The following is a 22296-nucleotide window of genomic DNA, read 5'->3' as shown; positions in this document are numbered from 1 at the left end:
GTCCCAATGACAAATGTTTTTTTGAAAATTTGGGTTTTTTTGTAAAAAAAAAAGGATTGGTGATAAAGCATCAGTGGAAAGGAGAAATGTTTTTCCCATATTAACTCTTACAGGAGAGAATTTCCCTTCCTAGGGGTAGATTTCATCTCACTTCCTGTTGTCTCCTTCTGTTTGCAAGTAGGAGATGTTTGTAAGTTGGATGTTTGAAAGTAGGGGCCTGCCCTATATACTCAGCAGAAATTTGAGCCTTAGGTGTTGTTGTGGCCACAACACTGTAAGCCCTCACAGGGCCCTGCTGTGAAATATTAGATCAAGAATTGTAATTACATGCCCCTGTTGAACAGGGGCTGAAAAATTGGGCCTTAGGCACCCTGTGCTGGTGCCACAACACTGCAACCCCTCACAGATACTCTAGTTGGAACGCAGAAACGAGCCCTGCTGCAAAGTATTGCATCAAAAACTGTAATTATACGTCCCTGTTAAACAGGGGCTGAAAAATTGGGCCTTAGGCACTGGTGGCGGCGCCCAGAACCAAAAATGTTCTTACAAGCTATCAGCGTGATCGACCGAGTTGGTGGACAGACGCACCCTGTGATCGGTTACAAAGCCTCCAGCAGCACTGAATGTGCGTTCTGAAAGAACGCTGGATGAAGGACAGGCCAGTAGCTCAATTGCATACTGTGCAAGCTCTGGCCAGTGATCCAGCCGAGCACTGGCATTATATGACTGCACACAGACTTTCCTTGCCTGCCTCAGGACATCCTGTAAGCCTGGGTACATGCCCAAGAACCACTGCACCACCAAGTTAAGGACGTGAGCCAAACAGGGCACATGGGTCAGTTGTCCCTGTCGGAGGGCAGAGAGGAGGTTGGTGCCATTGTCGTAAACCACCATTCCTGCCTTAAGTTGGCGTGGCGTCAACCGCCTCTGAACCTGCCCCTGCAGAGATGACAGAACCTCTGCCCCAGTGTGGCTCCTGTCCCCAATGCACACCAGCTCAAGCACCGCATGACCTCTTTTGGCCTGCATACTTGCGTAGCCCCTTGAATGGCTACGGAGCACCGTTGGTTCCGAGGACAAAGCACAGGAAGAGGCCATGGAGGAAGAAGAAGAGGAGGGGGTGGAGGAGAGGGGTGTGTCACAATCATTAGTAGTGGCATTTTGAAGGCGTGGTGGTGGAACAACCTCCAACACTACTGCACCTTGTCCTGCATCCTTCCCAGCTGCCAGCAGAGTCACCCAATGTGCGGTGAAACTTAGGTAATGTCCCTGTCCATGCCTGCTGGACCATGAGTCAGTGGTAATATGCACCTTACCGCTGACCGCCCTGTCCAGCGAGGCATGGACATTGCCTTCCGCATGCCGGTAGAGAGCCGGAATCACCTTCCGTGAGAAAAAGTGGCGTTTGGGTACCTGCCACTGAGGAACCACACATTCCACAAACTCACGGAAGGGGGCAGAGTCTACCAACTGAAAAGGCAGCAGTTGAAGTGCTAGCAATTTTGCCAAGCTAGCATTCAACTGCTGGGCATGTGGATGGCTGGGAGCGAACTTCTTTCGGCGGTGCAGCAGCTGGGGCAGGGTAATTTGCCTGGTACAACAATCTGACGTTGGTGTACCGAAAGCAGATTGCCCACAAGTAATTGGCTTTGACACACCTAATTCTACACCTTCATTCCTCTCAGTGCAGGTCTCAGAGAGGACTGAAGGTATAGTGGGGTTGAAGATCTCAGCTGATGAGGAGCAAGGAGAGGTCCTCTTTGTTCTTTGGTGTGGGTCTTTTAGATACGCTTGCCAACGAACTGCATGGCAGGTCAACATATGTCTGGTCAAGAATGTGGTGCCCAAGTGGGAGATGTTTTGGCCGAGAGATACGCTTGAGACATATGTTGCAAATAGCAGCGGTGCGATCTGATGCACTCGTCTCAAAAAAGGCCCACACCAAAGAACTTTTGGAATAACGTGCAGAGACTGCAGCGCCCTGCACATGCGGAGCTTTGGGGTGTGATGCAGTCAGTGTGCTGCCCTTAGGCTGGTCCCTGGAGGGCATCCTGCCTTGTTGGGGATGTGCCTCCTCCTCCTCACTCCTCCTCCTCACTCACTCAGGCACCCACGTTGAGTCAGTGACCTCATCATCCCCTCCCTCCTCATCACTGGAGCAAACCTGGCAGTATGCTGCAGCAGGGGGAGCATGACTGCCAGATCCCTGTCCTTCTTGGGCACCCCCTCTGTCCGTGCTCATGTTACTGCCTTCATCTAGCTCAGTATCATCATCAGAGCCTTCTAAACGCTGGGCATCCTCCTGGAGCATGTACCCAACACTGTGGTCAAACAGTTCGAGGGACTCCTCAGGAGGACATGGTGGGGCTAGGGAAGGAGTTACTGATGCCATTGAGCCGAGGGAAGAGGCCGTGTTGGCAGCTGCTTTGCCAGACAAAGTACCCTGAGCATGGGTGAGTGAGGATGAGGAGGATGAGGATGGCTTGGTCATCCACTCAACCATGTCTTCCGAATGTTGCGGCTCAACACGGCCAGCTGCCGAAAAAAAGGCCAAGCGTGTCCCACGGCCACGTGCTGATGAGGATGCACCGTCCCTAAGACCAGCACTGTTGCCTCTAGACACAGAGCCTGCTTGCCCTCTATTATTGGCTTGTGACTGTCTGCCTCTCCTTGTTGGCCTTCCAGACATACTAATGGCCTGTAGCTGCACTAAGCTGGGATATATATTTATATATATATATATATATATATATATATATATATATATATATATATATATATATATATCTACTGATACTGCAGCTACCAAAATCAACTGCCTGCCTGTAGTATGAGAACACCACCAACCTTCTACAGGTAGCTTTAGCTGAACACTGTGCAGAGCTCGCAAAAAACTAACTTGTAGCTTATTTAGCTGCCTGCGGTAGTGATAGGATCAGGAAAACACCACCAACCTTGTATGGGTAGCTTTAGCTGAACACTGTGCAGAGCTCGTACTACACTAACTTGTAGTTTTAGCTGAACACTGTGCAGAGCTCACAAAAAACTAACTTGTAGCTTATTTAGCTGCCTGCGTTAGTGATAGGATCAGGAAAACACCACCAACCTTCGACAGGTAGCTTTAGGTGAACACTGTGCAGAGCTCGCAAAAAACTAACTTGTAGCTTATTTAGCTGCCTGTGGTAGTGATAGGATCAGGAAAACACCACCAACCTTCGACAGGTAGCTTTAGGTGAACACTGTGCAGAGCTCGCAAAAAACTAACTTGTAGCTTATTTAGCTGCCTGTGGTAGTGATAGGATCAGGAAAACACCACCAACATTCTACAGGTAGCTTTAGGTGAACACTGTGCAGAGCTCACAAAAAATTAACTTGTAGCTTATTTAGCTGCCTGCGGTAGTGATAGGATCAGGAAAACACCACCAACCTTCTACAGATAGCTTTAGCTGAACACTGTGCAGAGCTCGCACTACACTAACTTGTAGTTTTAGCTGAACACTGTGCAGAGCTCACAAAAACTAACTTGTAGCTTATTTAGCTGCCTGCGGTGGTGACAGGATCAGGAAAACACCACCAAGATTCTACAGGTAGCTTTAGGTGAATACTGTGCAGAGCTCGCAAAAAAATAACTTGTAGCTTATTTAGCTGCCTGCGGTAGTGATAGGATCAGGAAAACACCACCAACCTTCGACAGGTAGCTTTAGGTGAACACTGTGCAGAGCTCACAAAAACTAACTCGTAGCTTATTTAGCTGCCTGCGGTAGTAATAGGATCAGGAAAACCCCACCAACTTTCTACAGGTAGCTTTAGGTGAACACTGTGCAGAGCTCACAAAAAAATTACTTGTAGCCTGTTTATCTGCCTGCGGAAGTGATAGGATCAGGAAAACACCACCAACCTTCGACAGGTAGCTTTAGGTGAACACTGTGCAGAGCTTGCAAAAAATGAACTTGTAGCTTATTTAGCTGCCTGCGGTGGTGATAGGATCAGAAAAACACCCCCAACCTCAGGTAGTATATATATATATATATATATATATATATATATATATATATATATATATATATATATACAACACCTGGGATGCATATATATATACAATACACTGTAAGTGCAGCTAACTCACTGACTGTCCTGTCTAATCTAGGTAACTCAAATGAAATTACACTGTCTCTCTCTCTCTCTAGGCACGCTGGAACACACTACACAGGGCCGCCATGTAGTTGGCCTTATATAGTGTGGGGCGTGTTCTAAACCCCCTGAGTCATAATTGGCCAAAGCCACCCTGGCTTTGGCCAATTACAGCTCTCTCTACTGATGGCGCTGTGATTGGCCAAGCATGCGGGTCATAGTGCATGCTTGGCCAATCATCAGCCAGCAATGCACTGCAATGCCGCAGTGAATTATGGGCCATGACGCGCCACACAAATTTGGCACGAACGGCCCATATTGTTCGCAATTCGGCGAACGGGCGAACAGACGATGTTCGAGTCGAACATGGGTTCGACTCGAACACAAAGCTCATCTCTATTCACTAACAGCCAAATTTGAAAGAAAATTTCAATACCTAAAATTGAATAGTTAGTTATTATTAGCTAGTTAGTTAGTTATTCTTTCAAATTTTTGGATTTTCTTTCTTACTTTCGAATTTACGAATTTACAAATTTCGACCATAACAAATGACCCGAAAAACTAAAAGGATAAAAAAAAAAAAAAAAAAAAATGAAACTAAAACATACAAATTTTTCGGCAGTGCACATGTCTAGTTTACATCCACTTTGATTAAAATAATAATGTCTGAAGGAAATTTAGGAACAGAAGGCAGTGTTAAATTAAAGTGTAAAGGATCGTTTGTTTGTTTGTTTTTTTAAAAACAACAAACATATCATACTTACCTCCACTGTGCAGCTCGCACAGAGTGGCCCCCGATCCTCGACTTCTGGGGTCCCGCGGCGGCTCTCGCGGCTCCTCCCCGCATCAGATACCCACCTAGGAGAAGCGCTCTCCCGAGAGGGTTACCTTACAGGCGTGCTCCTGAGTCCAGCATTTGCGTCCACAGACACGCCCCCCACGCCTGCGTCTTTGGATTTGATTGACAGCAGAGGGAGGCAATGGCTGCTATCAATCTATCCAATCAAGAGCCAGGACCTCATGGAGAGAGGAACAGCGCATCCCCGCCGAAGAGATGAAGGTGCTCAGTTAAGTAAAATGGTAGGGGCTGGGGGGGGGGGGGTGACTGCCAGGTGTTTTTTCACCTTAATGAATAGGATGCATTAAAGTGAAGAAACACAAAGGTTTACAACTCCTTTAATATAAAATGTTTTTCAGGTGTCCCAGTTGACTACAATAGCCAGGGAAAAAGAAACCCCTAAAGGAATAAATGGAAAAAAAGGTTACTATGCGCAACCAAATCAGTTCAGAGGATATGTAGTGTAGTCCTCCACCTCCAATATGTAGTTCCCCAATAATATACATATAGCTGCATACAATATACTCACCAACCTGTTTTTTATTTTTTTTTCAGCTTTTGATCCTGAACAAATTAGTAGAGGACTCATACCCAGTTTGGGGACAGTAAGAGAGAAAGAAAAGGAGAAGGTTCGGACATATTTTCCTGAGACCTGGCTATGGGAACTTGTAGCAGTAGGGTGAGTCCCAGCTTGTACATTCAGTATAAAAAGAGGAGATAATTTAAAGTGGAAATGCAGCCAACAAATGTTTTGTCCAATAAAAAAGAAGGGTTAGATTGTCTGTTAGGTGCTTTCTGTGTCCTTATTTGGAGGATTCACTCTCATTTTCTGTAATGGTGAAATGTTACGGTTTTCACGAGATTTTGTCTCAATCTCAGACACATCCATATTTTGGGGCACCGTTGACTGTTTGGAAACCTGGAAATTATAGAAGATAGATAAAACATTCCCACAAACCATTACATTTATCATGGACTGGATGGGTTGCAAGCTTAAACTTGCATGAGATAATCGTCCCGAGCAGATCTTGTGTGCATAGGTGTGCGCAGCCTATTGCATTAGGGTGTACAGCTCAAAGCTCAAACACACACGCACATGTGTGTGTATATATATATATATATATATATATATATATATATATATATATATAGATACCGTATTTATCAGCGTATAACTCGCACCCCAATTTAAGAGGGAAGTTTCAGGAAAAATTACTTTTTTTTTTAAATAAACCACTTTGAAGCAAAATATTGGTCAGTGATCATAAATGCAGCCTGATTAGTGCCCATCTGCAGCTTCATTGCAGCCTAATCTGCACCCATCTGCAGTCGGATCTGTGCTCTTCTGCAGTCTGATCTGCACCCATCTGCAGCCTGATCTGCGCCCATCTGCAGCCTGATCTGTGCCCATCTGCAGCTTCAGTGCAGCCTGATCTGCGCCCATCTGCAGCCTGATCTGCACCCATCTGCAGCCGACTCTGCGCCCATCTGCAGTCTGATCTGCAGCCTGATCTGTGCCCATCTTCAGCCTGATCTGTGCCCATCTTCAGCCTGATCTGTGCCCATCTTCAGCTTGATCTGTGCCCATCTGCAGCCTGATCTGTGCCCATCTGCAGCTTCAGTGCAGCCTGATCTGCACCCGTCTGCAGCCTGATCTGTGCCCGTCTGCAGCCTGATCTGTGCCCATCTGCAGCCTGATCTGCGCCCATCTGCAGCTTGATCTGTGCCCATCTGCAGCCTGATCTGCGCCCATCTGCAGCTTGATCTGCACCCATCTGCAGCCAGATTTGTGCCCATTTGCAGCATGATTTGTGCCCATCTGCAGCCTGATCTACGCCCATCTGCAGCCTAATCTGTGCCCATCTCCCCAATGAATGCAGTTGACCATCTCTCCTCGCAGGAAATCACCGAGCCGTCATCTACTGTTTACTCGGCTCTCAGTCGGCAGTCACATACAGAGTCCTGCCTCTGCCATCAGCATTGGACTGGTTCCTGTGATAGACAGAACTCTGGTCCAATGCCAGTGGCGGAGGCGAAACTGTGTGTGTGACGTGCGAGCCGAGTGGAGAGGAGATGATGGCTCAGTGATTTCCAGCGGCACTCACCCCCCTCCTTCCCCTCCTAGGTATTCTGTCAGCGTATAAAACTCAGCCGTGATTTTCCCCCTATTTTCAGGGGAAAAAATGTGTGTTATACGCGATAAATATGGTATATATATATATATATATATATATATATATATATATATATATATATATATATGTATATACCGTATATACTCGAGTATAAGTCAAATTTTTCAGCACATTTTTTTGTGCTGAAAGTGCCCCCCTCGACTTATACTTGAGTCAAGCACTTTTCTGCAGCAAAAAATTTCATTTTCCGAACCGACTTTGGGGCACCGTATCTCAGGGCCACTTGGGGCCCCAAAATCGGTTCGGAAAATGTCATTCTCTGCTGAAGAAAAGTGCTTGACATTTTCTGAACCGACTTTGGGGCCCCATATCTCAGGGCCACTTAGTGCTAGGAACCCCACATTTGGTGTGAAAACCCAGTGGAACGAGTACCATAACATATCCAAAGCTGGGGTTCCTAGTACCAAGTGGCCCTGAGATATGGGGCCCCAAACCCGGTTTGGAAAATGTCATTCTCTGCTGCAGAAAAGTGCTTGACATTTTCTGAACTGATTTTTGGGGCCCTGTATCTCGGGGCCACTTTGTGCTAGAAACACCAGGTGCTAGTTCAACTGGGCTTGCACACCAAATTTGGGGTTCCTAGCACTAAGTGGCCCCGAGATACGGGGCCCCAAATTCGGTCAACTGTGTCCATCTGCAGCAATGTCATTTCAGGACCCTTTGGGTTCAGAGACCCCAAATTTTGGCTGCAGCTAGGGGGCATCTAGGAACCCTTAACTACCGAGTTTGAAGTTCAGGGGACCTATGGCTGCAAATGGGCACAGTGAGGCATGCAAATGGGCACAGTGATGCTGCAAATGGGCATTGTTGACCCTCTTTTCCACTTACAGTAGCTGTGCATTTCTCACCCTCGTCTTATACTCGGGTCAATAAGTTTTTTCCAGTTTTTTTGTAGTAAATTAGGGCCTTGACTTATACTCGGAACGACTTATACTCGAGTATATACGGTATATATATATCTATATCACACACACTCTTATAAATAAATGTAAACAAACATTTTAAAATGTATTAAAACATGGACGGTGTCAGTAGGGCAGAGATTGGTGTCAGTCAGTAGAGCAGTGGATGGTGTCAGTAGGGCATAGGACAATGTCAGTAGTTTTTTTTAATTATTTATTATTATTATTATTGTATTATTTATAATCTTTTTACAATTTTTTTATATAATTTTTTTACAATATCACTTTTTATTATTTATTTTATTACAATTATTTTAGGAGCCACGTTGGGGGGAGGGGGTTTGGTAAAATATCAGGGGTCTGAACAGATTTCTCACTTTTGGCTCGGGCAGCATGGGGATTAGGCTGTGCCCAGGCACACCCGGCACACCCTGTGCGCACGCCTATGCTTGTGTGTGTATAAAGAATTTTGTAAGTTGGAAAGACATAAAATTCACCAGAAGAACAAATATTTTGGTACTACGCAGTTAAAAAAAATATTTACAGCTAAACTCCAAATATGATCTTTATTACATAGTAATGCCCCGTACACACGGTCGGATTTTCCGATGGAAAATGTCCGATCAGAGCGTGTTGTCGGAAATTCCGACCATGTGTGGGCTCCATCGGACATTTTCCATCGGATTTTCCGACACACAAAGTTGGACAGCAGGAGATAAAATTTTCCGACAACAAAATCCGATCACGTCAATTCCGACCGTGTGTGGCCTGTTCCGATGCACAAAGTGCCACACATGCTCAGAAGAAATTCCAAGACAGAACAGCTCGTTCTGGTAAACTTAGCGTTCGCAATGGATACAGCACTTTCGTCACGCTGCAATGTTCAAAATGGTTTAATACAGCGCACTCTCTTCTTCTTTATAATGTGACAAGAATGAAGTAGTTTTGCTGCACATATTCACACACACTTCTCAAAAACGTATTTCGTTACTATTTATCGGGATTCCCGCAATATATTTTGATTTCTCACATCTGACAACATATTTTTGTATATTTTTTATATATTTTTTGGCTTTAATGTAGATTCTTTTTTTGTGTTTCTATTTTATTTTTTTTATTTTTGCAATTTTGATTTGTACTCCCGAAAATGTTTGTGTGTGTTCTTTGTGACAAGTTCCCACAACACCATTGATATGTTGTTCTATTTAATCTGTAGGAGATTGTTTGGTGTTTTTGTCTCTTGTTAATTTCACATTTTATGTTAGAAATGTACCTGAATCCTCACCAACAAACTGTCCTTTTTGGATGAAAACACACACAGGAGAGTAGAATTTCCACAAAAAATGTATTAAGGGCTCACAACTATAAACAAAGAGGGAGGCAACGCTGGAGAAACTGCAGAAATGGGTGAAGCCTTGGACCCCCAGGGCACACATCAATTATTTAAAAGCAAAATTGGTGGCCTGAGGAGTTCATATCTAAGGGAGGGCAGTCTGGTCCAGAAGTCCCAGAGATCCGGAAAGCAGCAGCTGACATCTATGTCCCCAGGCTGTGGTCATACGAGAGACTGCATCTTTTGTCAGACCGGACTGAACCCAGGGTCATCACTCTCAGGTCTTCTTTCCACGCTTCCTTCCACGCGGTGGCTGTGGTGGTGGAGTTGTGGCAGCAGGAGGAGGAGGAGGAGGAGGATCGTCCATCTCAATGACATCCGTCTTGGGTGTTAGTTCCCCACTCACCCCCTTACGTAGGACTTTGTACAGAAGGTCCTCACACAGGAGGCGTTGACCCTCCTGCGTGCCTGCAATTTGGTGGCAGCCATGCAGGCAAAGGCCTCTTCAAGAGTTGGTAAGGCTCTGAGGGACGCAGAAGCCTCCTGGATCAGCCTGAATGCTGAATCCTGCACGGGACTCGGAGTGGCCTTCCTGGCTCGTTTATATGGCAGGCGGAGGGGAGGGACCTGAGACTCAGTCAGGCTGCGACTGGTCCCAGGCTTCTCTTGGCTGACACTTAGCCCCGCCCCCTCCTGGCTGCCACTAACCCCCGCCTCCTCCTGACTGCCACATTCCACAACCTCCTCCTGGCTGAGGTCTTCCTGTGTATGAAAAAGGGACATAGTTTTAGTATTGTTTTCATCAATCACACACAATTTTCACCTCCTGACTGCTGCAAATTGAATGTTAACAAATATAACAGACTATCATTCTGAGCCCAGCATTTTTCATTTTTGTCCCAATTTTGGGTGCCCACTACTGTCTATTGATATGTCAAACACTTTTTTCAAGCAGCAATTAGTGATCAATAATAACATCTAGTAAACATCATTTATTTATTGACCAGAAATCTGTAGAACAATGCTATACCTGACTCCAGCTGGGCTCCTCCACTTCTTCCTGGCTGGAAGGCCCAGGTTGGACATTGAAAGCCTCAGCTGGGGTGGAAGGAAGCGTGGAAGGAAGAGTGGAGAGGGATTCCCTGACTTCAGTGTGGTCTGACAGAAATCGCAGTCTCTCATAGTACCACAGCCTGGGGACATAAACGTCATCTGCTGCAGCTCCGGACCTCAGGGAATCTGTGACCTTCTTGCGCTCCCTAAGATAAGTGCTCCTCAGGCCACCAATTTTAGCTTTTAAATAAGGGATGGTTGCTGTGGGGACCACCGGCTTCACCAACTCCAGCAGTTTCTCCAGCGCTGCCTGCCTCTTCTGTTTGTGATTATAGTGGGGGTGTCTCACTTGCCACAGACAGGGCAGCTCCCTGTACTTGTCTATGAACAGGGACAGGAAATTGTGGTCGTTGAACCCATCCATTTTCTCTGCAAGACACAACATAAGACAAACCCTAATGTCAGGCAAAACTCCGCTAATCTTGTTACAATATAGGCTTCCATTTCGAAGCAGTATAGGCCCAAGTTTAGATCTTACCTTCGTTATCACGATTGGCGTCTCCGATGCTCCTTCCTCTGCTCACAGATCGTACGTAAGACGCACGTGTGTTACGCTTTATACACACTGCGCATGCGTATAACTCCGCCCGCCCCTGATGTTCTTTCTAGTCTATTCCCCGCCCCTTTTCATTCGGCGCAGTGGGGGAAGAGCACATGGCGGATAGACAGCAGGTGCGTGTTAATTGTAGCAACGTGAAGGAGGAGGAGGAGGAAAGGAGATTTAAGGACTCAAATATGTCCTTTGGGGAGATGTTGGAAATGATGGACATCCTGAAGAAGTCCGACTATGATGGAAAGTATGTGCCTTACCCCAACCCCAATATACGAAAGGCCAAGATCATGGCGAAAGTGGTCAGGAGTCTGCACCGGAATTTTGGGGTACGCCGATCGAAAGATCAGCTCAGGAAGCGGTGGTCGGACCTGAAATTATGAGAACATCAGCAGTACAGAAAGATCCGGAGAGTGCTGCAAAAAAGTAAGTAGTTGTGCTGTGTTCCTATTCTTTTTGTCTTTATTACATTCGTGCTGCTCCATGTGCTTTTAGGAACTGTTGTACAGTTTAAAATGGCAACTTTCATGTTCATGGGCACATTATTCGTTTGGATCAAACATTTTTCGTTCCAAATATAAAATACCATTGTTTAGCCCATATGCATTTGGCCACCATTTTGACGCCCTATACTTGTCTTCAAAGAATTGGGTTGTGTAGATGGCTTGGTTACTAGAATGAAATGCAAACTAGATTCTGTGTAAGGAGAGGACACTGAGCAGCTGTTTTCACATCTGGACACTGGAGCACTAGTGTGGGACAAAAGAACACCATTTTTATTAGGGGGCCACACAGGTGCTCCAGTGTATACTATAGGGGGGTCTCCATCTGGGAAGCTTGTACCAAATAGGTAAAGTATTGCAGCTTGACAAAGGGCATTACAAAAATTACATCTTGGAACTCTGCTAAAATAGATAATTGTACCCCACTTCCAAGCAATGTTTCCTATTTATAGTTCTGACATTAAATATCTGTGTGCTAATTATACAATTTTGTTTGACATAGGGGAGAAAAGACTTGGAGGACACCCGTCATCTGAGGAGACCAGAGCCCCCCCCCTGGAAGAAGGGGAAATCCCCCCAACGCAAGCTGAGCAGGAGGAAGTAGACGTGGTGGAACTAGTCACCACAACAGGTGAGTGTCTGGGACCACAGGCTCAGATAAGAGATGGATGGCGGTATTTTTTTGAAACCAAATTTATTTTGGGGTTCCTCTCTTTTTAGGTGATCGTGAGGTTGTGGATCAAGATCCTTTCACATCCGAAAGTGCCCAGATCCTGATCGGGGAGATCATGGGGTGTAATTTACAATTGGAAATCATCAAGCAAAACATCAATGATGTTATTCCAAAATATAAAAACATTATTGATGTTTTGGGGCGAGTTTAAAACCCCTCCAAATCACTTTCTTCTTTTGTGTGCTACAATGTGCTAAATGTTTTTGTGATTTTTCCCAAAGCCAAATTTGGAGGATGCACACAGTGTGCCATCATGTGCTATCTGCCATCACGGGAGATCAATGGACGCGTTTTGGGGGTGCAACCCCTTCCTCAATAATAAAGTATCGGTGAGGAAGGGCTTGCTCCCCCAAAACACGTCCCTTGATCCCCCGTGATGGCAGCTAGCACATGTTGACATTGGGAAATTTGTGTGCATCTTCCAAATTTGGCTTTTCCAGGGGTGATTTCCCCCCATCTGAACGCAATATCAAACACAGTTCCTAAATACTCATGTCTGATATTGCCTTCAAATTCTACCAAATGTGATGTTTGTAAGATCAAGATTTGTGTCTTTCTTGTTGGTTTTACACAGGCCTGTTTTCTATAAAATGGACATTTTGATTTTGGATAATGCCACCACAAAAATTGGTATACAACAAACATGTTGGTTTGTGTGAAAAACCTTTGGTAAATGCACATGTGATTGTGCAGGTATTAAAAAGATTGTTAATCAAGAATGTGTGGATTATTGTCTCAACGTTACAACACTTTTGGGGTGATGTAATTGTTGTTTTATGAGAAAATGGGGGTTATTTCCTAAGGGCAAATCCACTTTGCACTACAAGTGCAGTTTCAGTGCAGTTGCAAGTGCACTTGTAGTGAAATGTGTTTTTGCATTTAGTAAATAACAGCCAACAGTGCTTTGCATAAGGTTACCCAATCACGCCATTTTCTGCACTCCAAACATTTCTGTCAGGGTCAGCTAAAACAAACACAAGCAGTAAATGTCCACAAAGATTTTTTTTTTGTTTATTATAAAAAGGCTTCACAGATTTTCTGGCATATTGATAGCCCCCCTACCCACAAAGAACTCCTGGTATCGTAACCGGACATCACGGGCACTCAGGGAGGGCAAGCCAGGACGGCCGCTTTCAAGCGCCATCAGTGGGGTCTGATGTATCATTCCGGCCTCAGGCCCAACTGAGCCAGCATAGTTTGCCGAATGTTTCCTTAAAAAGTTATGGAGAACACAGCACGCAAGTATTATATGGTTCAGTTTATACTCCGCCATATGGATGGGTGTCATAAATAGGCGGAACCGGCTGGCCAGGATTCCAAATGTGTTCTCCACCACTCTTTGGGCTCTGGCCAGCCGGTAATTAAAAACCCTCTGTTCCGGGGTGAGGGTCCTCATTGGGAATGGCCGCAACAGGTGGTCCCCCAGCGCAAACGCTTCATCAGCAACGAACACGAATGGGAGTCCTTCCACATTGTCCACTGGAGCTGGCAAGTCCAAGCTGCCATTCTGGAGACGCCTGTAGAACTCCGTCTGGGCGATGACTCCACCATCGGACATCCGGCCATTCTTCCCCACGTCCACATACAAGAAGTCGTAATTAGCCGACACCACCGCCAACATCACTATACTATTGAACCCCTTGTAATTATAATAGTACGACCCCGAGTTGGGTGGTGGGACGATGTGGACGTGTTTCCCATCAATTGCCCCTCCGCAGTTAGGAAAGTCCCACCGCTGGGCAAAGTGGAAGGCCACAGTCTGCCATTCCTGTGGCGTGGAAGGAAACTGTTGAGTAAAAAACAATAAACATTACTATTTTTACTCTGAAACATGGCAAGCAGATTATACACAAACATTATGGGGCAACCTCCAGATAGCATTTATTAAGGGGAATTTAACAACGCCAAAGTATAAGTTACACCTATCATACCCCCCCCCCTCATGGGCCATTTCTAACATTATAGGGGGTGTGTGGAAATCTTGGACAGGTAACCCTCTTCACTTCATTGAGAGATGAATGCCTAAATAATGGAAATTACTTTGAACAGCCCCTCCTTAGTTACACTATTGGCAGCCCACTGGACAGGTAAGAAGTGTCATAATACAAAGATATAAATACACACTGTACACATTTGAGGACATTTAAACATTCTACTATTACCTATCAAGATAATAATAGGATACAAAAATTTTAAACAGTACCATTGTAAAGTATACAAGCAGGCCCTTGCACTACATGCTTTGGGGAATTCATCCATAAATCTGAGCACTAAAGAGATGGGAATAGTGTGTATGGGTTTGGCAAAGTCAGCAGATAGATGATTGAGGATAGATAGAGAATTGGGATCAGCTGACTTAGCAGTTGGGGGGAGGGAGGGTTACTAAAAATTATTTGGGGACACCCCAAAAAAAGCCTCTAGCACTCTGCCTGAATTTAAATCAAAAATAACATTTCCAAACATTTTAGGGGGTGTTTGGGGTAAAGCACTACTATGGAGCTGATAAAATACATTGTTAAGTGACTACATGAGGTGAATATAGGGCCAGGAGACACCATGCTGGGGAGGTTAGTGAAGGGCAGATATGTATGAAGGACATAAAATAATAATTACATAAAAATCCAGCATGCATGAGAACAAAGGGGACATTCACAGCATATTACAATCATGGTAATTAGGGCACGAGGAAAGAAATACAATATATTATCAAACATTCAATACAATAAAATGTGATATAAAAGGATAAAAATCTTACCTTCATATACTCCTTCTGCAGGACCTGGATGATGGCAGAACAGGTCTCTGGGATAATGATCCCCAGAGCCTGGGGGGAGATGCCTGTCGAGAACTTTAAGTCCTGCAGGCTTCTCCCTGTGGCCAAATACCGCAAGGTAGCGACCAACCTCTGCTCCGGAGTGATGGCTTGCCTCATGCAGGTATCCTGCCTGCTGATATAGGGGGTCAGCGAAGCCAACAAACGGTGAAACACGGGGTCCGTCATCCTGAGAAAGTTCCTGAAATCATCAGGATTATTCTCACGGATCTAACGGAGCAAAGGCATATGAGAGAACTGGTCACGCTGAAGCAACCAATTCTTGGTCCATGAACTCCTCCCCACCCTGTTCATGGACTGGACTTGTGTCAAGGTCAGGACCCCAACACCAAGCCCTCGCACAGCACGAACTCTACGAGGAGTACGCATACGAAACATGGCTAGAAAACGGTTGGCTGCTCAGAACGAAGTAACAGAATGCACTGAAGAACAGCAAGGCCTGTGAAGAGCGACCTGAAAAACAGTAACGAACGAACAAGAATACAATGACTACCTAAAGTCACGCGGAACTTGCTTGCACGCACTGAAGAGCAGATACAAACCCACAAGCACAAACTGAACGGCAGAAAACTATCTGAAAGCCACAAGTCTGAAAAAGCGCGAATCGTCTCTCACCAAACTTTTACTAACAATAGATTAGCAAAAGGAGCCCAAAGGGTGCCGCGCTTGGTTCTGAACCGCCCTTTTCTAGTCTCGTCGTACGTGGTGTACGTGACCGCGTGGCTGGCGATCAGAAATTCCGACAACTTTGTGCGACCGTGTGTAGGCAAAACAAGTTTGAGCCAACATTCGTCGGAAAAAATCCTAGGATTTTGTTGTCGGAATGTCCGAACAAAGTCCGACCGTGTGTACGCCCTATAACAGTATATTGGTCCAGCTGGGAACCAATGTAAGTAGGTATATTGCACACCCAATGGAACACTGGGGAAGATGACCATCACTGTAGTAGTTGGTGTTTCTTCAGTGATCGCCGCTCTCTTCCTGGTTCTGTGCCGAGCAGCTGCCCCACCGCACACGGATCACAGGAGGTTGCTTGCTTGGCACTGCCACTGTTCTGTCAAATTAGTAGACATGTTTTTGTTCTGAATTTTAAAATGTTAAATTACAATAGTGACAAATTTAAACAAATCCAAAATAACGGGAAAAAAAATTCGGACAAAATTAGAATTCAAATCATTTTCGAATTTCCAAAGAGAATAAAATCGAATAAACTTGAATTTGAATACATAAGAAAATAATAGAATAGTAAATAATAGAATAGACTATGTAGAAAAATTATGCTGCGCTAAAGTGTGTTGTGACAATCAATAAGTAAATCAAAAATAAAAAACAAAAAATATATATATATATATATACAAAAATATAACAAAATATCATAAAGAGATAATAAGGCAGAAAAATGCCGTGCCTACTATGTTAAATAACCCTATTCGGGTAAATTAATAATAATGCATCACCACTAAACAATCCATTAGTGGATACAAATATGGATAACAAATACACAGTAAAGTGCAAAGTGCATAAACAATAATGTAAATCTATATACAAATATATTAAAGTGCATATAAACTCAAAAAGTGCTCAGTGTCCAGCATATAGTGTGATCATCAATAATTTAAAATGCCGCAGAGTGATCAGTGCAATCCTGTAAATCGAATCACATAAGTGTATATGATAAGTGTCCCAAGATGCAGATCCAGTATGCTTAAAGTGTTCCTTTGTGCTGCAAATTCATGCTCCAGTGCTCTGCAGTGACCCCCCAAGAACTGCGCTCACCTCAGAGCGTGTGACCCAGCTATTACACAAAGCCAAAACACGTCTTCGAGCCTTCCCACGGCTCAATGCTGATCAGCTGATGCACGGCTCCAATGCAGCTCCACAAACGTAATATGTGATAAAGAGAGAACTCAATAGTGTGATAACGTTTAAAAGGTTTATTGCATAAAAACACTCCCTGCAAAGGGGTACTCACAATTCAAAGATGCGCTAGTGCACCAATCTATACATAGACCTCAGACAATACAGCGGTAGCGGGGGTAAGGTATGCGTCTCATTCTGAGTAGAACTCACAGCTCCTTCCTCTGTCCTGGCCCCTCCCCTACGCGTGTTCAACACAAAGAGCACGTGTCTTCATTAGGGGGATGATCATATATATATATATATATACATATATATAATTAAATAGATTATAACCATCTTCTGAAATTCAAATAGAATAGAAAAGAATATAATTAAAAAAACAATAGAATAGAATAGAAACAATATAACAATTTTCCAAATAGAATCAATTCAAATTTGAATAGAATGGAAAAGAATAGAGTAGAATAGAATAGAAAATAACACAATAGTATAGAAAAAAGCAACAGAATGGAATAGAATGAACATAACTATCTTCCTATACTAATCTATGCTTTTCAATTCCATTTTATTCTATTCTATTCTATTCCATTCTATTCTCTTCTTTTATTTTCTGTCCTATTTTGTTCTGTTTTACTCTATTATATTCTATTCTTTTATTTTCTGTTATATTCTTTTCTATTCTATTCATTTTTTTTTTTTTATTCTACGCCTTTATTTTCTATTCTATTTTATACTCTTTGGAAATTCGAAAACGACTTGAATTTAAAAACTATTCAAAATTGATTTGAAAGCTTTTCGAATCAATCCAGATTTGGATTTGAAAATTTTAATCGATTTTAAAACGAATGAACAAAACGGATTCCGAAAATGAATTAAACAGATTAAATGAATTAAACTAAACTAATTTGTGTAAATAACAAATTGAAACAAAACAAAACAATTTTTTTTTCGTTCTGCACATGCCTAGAAATTAGCCAACTCGTCAAAAACTCCAACCACATCACCTCTGGTTTACTTAAACCAGAAGTGATTGGAGATTTTAATGAATTGCTGTTTGGACACAACACCGGCAACCGAATACAGTCTGGTACAGGAAGATTTAGCTGTTTTGATAGCACAGCGGCTAACGAGGAGAAAGTTGTCACCACCTCGGAGGCAGCCATTTTGTTGGTTAGAATTGGATCTCATACCTTCGCGCCCCAGACTCTATTCAGTTACTGGAGTTGTGTCCAAACAGCAGTACGTCAAAATCTCCAATTACTGATGGTTTAAAGAAACCGGGAGTTAAGTAGTTGGAGTTTCTGATGAGTTGGCTATTTTGACAGAACATCGCCATTCACAAAACACCCTGTATATTCTCAGTAAATACAAGGCATTCTCTGATTGAACAAGACGGTGATTTTGATGTCACCACTCCTCCTCTCCACCTCGTCCAATCAGAGCATGTCTTATTATTGAAAAAAAAAAACACTAGCTGTTCTGTAAGGCTACTTTCACACTGAGGCGTGCGGGCACTGGCGGTACAGCGGCGCTAAATATAGTGCCCCTTTACCATCATTCTAGCGGCGCTAGCGGGCGTTTTTAACCTGGAGTTTAACCTGGAGTTGATCTTTAACTGCTTCAGCCCTGGAAGGATTTACCCCCCTTCCTGACCAGAGCACTTTTTGCGATTTGGCACTGCGTCGCTTTAACTGACAATTGCGCAGTCGTGCGATGTTGCACCCAAACAAAATTGACGTCCTTTTTTTCCACAAATAGAGCTTTCTCTTGGTGGTATTTGATAACCTCTGCAGTTTTTATTTTTTGCGCTATAAACAGAAACAGAGCGCCAATTTTGAAAAAAACACATTATTTTTTAATTTTTGCTATAATAAATGTCCACCAAAAATATATATAAAAAAATGTTTTTTTCCTCAGTTTAGGCCGATATGTATTCATATACATATTTTTGGTAAAAAAAAAATCGCAATAAGTGTATATTGATTTGTTTGCGCAAAATTTATAGCGTCTATAAAATAGGGGATAGTTTTATGGCATTTTTATTATTATTATTCTTTTATTAGTAATGGCCGTGATTTGTGATTTTTATCAGGACTGCGACATTATGGCGGACACGTCGGACAATTTTGACACATTTTTGGAACTATTGCCATTTTTACAGCGATCAGTGTTCTAAAAATGCACTGATCACTGTAAAAATGTCACTGGCAGTGAAGGGGTTAACCACTAGGGGGCAATCAAGGGGTTAATGTGTTCCCTATTGTGTGTTCTAACTGAAGGGGGGAGGGGGCTGTGTAGGGGAGATGACAGATCGCTGTTCATACTCTGTATGAACAGACGATCTGTCTCTTCTCCCCACAGAGAACCAGAAACTGTGTGTTTACACACACAGATCCCAGTTCTCCATGTGCCCCAAGTGGTCGTGGGAGCTCGGCGGTGATCACGACCACCAGGCACTCACATAGGCTCCGGCTGCACACTTGCGCCCCCTAGTGCTCACAGGGTGAAGCGATGTTACATCGCTTACATCGCTTTGCCCAGCCGTACCATTCTGCCGCAGTACAACTGTGGCAGATGGTCGGCAAGTGGTTAAAGGAGAGGTTTTGGGTACATAAAAAACAAACACACATACTCACCTCTTTGCGGCAGCATCTGTATGATGCTGTAGCTGTTTCACTTTGGCCCATATGGCCACCGATCGCTCAGTTCTTAGTCTGATCAGAGCACTCTGCTCATTCAGTACTCACTGGAATGTTGGGCAGAAGAGGCGATGGGAGCAGCTGGCTTTGGCTCTTATTCGTGTGCTGAGAGCCAGAGCCAGCTGTCAGCCGGGCGGCTGGGTGGATTCCGACAATAAAGTCCTTCCAGAGCCTGGAGCTGATACTAGTATCTGTATCGGTGCCGATACCAAGTATTTACACAAGTATCAGTACTCATGCAAATGCACCAATACCAGAAACCAATACTCTCAGGCTCGGTTCTTTGAGCTGTCAGTGGGTCTCCCCTGTTGACAGCTAAAGTGTTAACGAAGTCCGGTAATTGGAGCTGTGAAAAAAAAGCAGCCGCAATGTTTATTAACAACATTGCTCAGCCACTGAAACACTAAAATAAAAATAAACATTGTTTCTTTTTGTATCTTTCTGTTTCTTCATCTGCAGATCAAAGCGATGAACAAATGTTCCTCTGTTTAATTCCTTATTAACCCTTAATTTTCTCTAATCAGCCTTGATTATTTCCCTATTCTCCTCCATTTAATTATTATTTTCCTGCTTTTTTTTTATTTTCACGTCTATTTTATAAACGATAAACAATTAAAACTTTTTTTTTGTTTGCTTTGTTAGTGAATATTCTTGCACATATATATTAACATATATTTACACATTTCACATTGAAAAAGCGCAAAATTAAAAACAAAAATCAATTTATTTCATTTGTAAATAACTTTTCAATGCTTTGTATCATTGCTGACAGCTGAAGTGAAAACAAAACAGTTGCGGTAGGTATCGTTAATTGATATTGGCGAGTACTAAAAAAGAAGTATCGGTACTTGTACTCATCGTAGAAAAAATCGTATCGGTGCATCCCTAGTGGCAACCCTACTGGAGCAGCTCTGTGACATCAGCTGACACTGGGCCACAGCCTGCTATAAGCTGACCCTGGGTCAAAGGCGAGCATAAGTAAGTGCACTCCTGTGCAAAAAAAAAGAAGTTTTGGCCTACTTCTCTTTTAAACTGTACAACACAAATGTAATTAATTAATATTGAAACTTACCAGTCCTTGAATTTGGTGGTTTCATTTGTTTTCTTCTTTCTGGCTAAAAACATTTTCTGCAAGTCCAGAAAGTACCTATTGACCTTGACAGAATTGCAGTGTCATTGTAACTTCCTGCGCACCCATCGTTGATCTCAGACAGTTACAAGCCTTCCCAGTTCAGTTCTGTGAACTACAGAACACCTCTCCCTATGTAATAGAGATGAGGAGAGCAGGATGATCATGTTCTCCAGATCAGGAGAGGAGCATAGGGTGACAACATTGTTCTTCTATGTGGAGAATCAGCTGAAAATAAACGGTAAGAAGCTTTTGTTTTTTGGGTTTATCTCGATATTCGTGCTCATTTTAACCTATTAAAAGCAAAAGTTGGTGATTATTTTTTTTTTTACAATTGGCTACACTGCCTTGAAAAAGTATTTATACCCCTTGAAATTTTCTACATTTTGTCATGTTACAACCAAAAAGGTAAATGTATTTTATTGGGATGTTATGTGATAGACCAACACAAAGTGGCACACAATTGTGAAGTGGAATGAAAATGATAAATGGTTTTCCAATTTTTTTACAAATAAATATGTGAAAAATGTGGGGTACATTTGTATTCAGCCCCCCTGAGTCAATACTTTTGTAGAACTACCTTTCACTGCAATTACAGCTACAAGTCTTTTTGGGGATGCCTCTACCAGCTTTTCACATCTAGAGAGGGACATTTTTGCCCATTCTTCTTTGCAAAATAGCTCAAGTTCTGTCAGATTGGATGAAGAGCTTCTGTAAACAGCAATTTGCCACAGATTCTCAATTGGATTTAGGTCTGGACTTTGACTGGGCCATTCTAACACATGAATATGCTTTGTTCTAAACCATTCCAGTGTAGCTCTGGCTGTATGTTTAGGGTCGTTGTCCTGCTGGAAGGTGAACCTCTGCCCCAGTCTTAAGTCTTTTGCTGACTCTAACAGGTTTTCTTCTAAGATTGCCCTGTATTTGGCTCCATCCATCTTCCCATTAATTCTGACCAGCTTCCCTGTCCTTGCTGAAGAAAAGCATCCCCACAACATGATGCTGCCACCACCATGTTTCACAGTGGGGATGGTGTGTTCAGGGTGATGTGCAGTGTTAGTTTTCCGCCACACATAGCCTTTTGCTTTTAGGCCAAATAGTTAAATTTTTGTCTCATCTGACCAGAGCACCTTCTTCCACATGTTTGTGTCCCCCACATGGCTTCTTGCAAACTGCAAACTGGACTTCTTATGGCTTTCTTTCAACAATGTCTTTCTTCTTCCCACTCTTTCTTAAAGGCAGGATTTGTGGAGTGCAGGACTGATAGTTGTCCTGTGGACAGGTTCTCCCACCTGAGCTGTGGATCTCTGCAGCTCCTCCAGAGTTACCATGGGCCTCTTGGCTGCTTCTATGATTAATGCTCTACTTTCTCGGCCATGTCTTGGTAGGATTGCAGTTGTGCAATACTCTTTCCATTTTCTGATGATGGATTGAACAGTGCTCCGTAAGATGTTCAAAGCTTGGGATTGTTTTTTTA

The 22296-nt window shown here is 43.4% G+C and overlaps 1 protein-coding gene across 1 annotated transcript in view; it reads left to right on the top strand.

Moving 5' to 3' along the window:
• LOC141105639 (alpha-2-macroglobulin-like) overlaps nucleotides 1–22296 on the top strand; it is a 205295-nt gene that overhangs the window by 92943 nt on the left and 90056 nt on the right. Inside the window, exon 18 of the mRNA XM_073595610.1 lies at nucleotides 5525–5648. Within this exon, the coding sequence (XP_073451711.1) occupies nucleotides 5525–5648 (124 nt within the window). The remainder of the gene's footprint in view (nucleotides 1–5524; nucleotides 5649–22296) is intronic.

Source organism: Aquarana catesbeiana, linkage group LG08 (assembly GCF_042186555.1).
Source record: "Aquarana catesbeiana isolate 2022-GZ linkage group LG08, ASM4218655v1, whole genome shotgun sequence".
Classification (NCBI taxonomy): Eukaryota; Metazoa; Chordata; class Amphibia; order Anura; family Ranidae; genus Aquarana; species Aquarana catesbeiana.
This window is presented reverse-complemented; position numbering and strand designations above follow the sequence as displayed.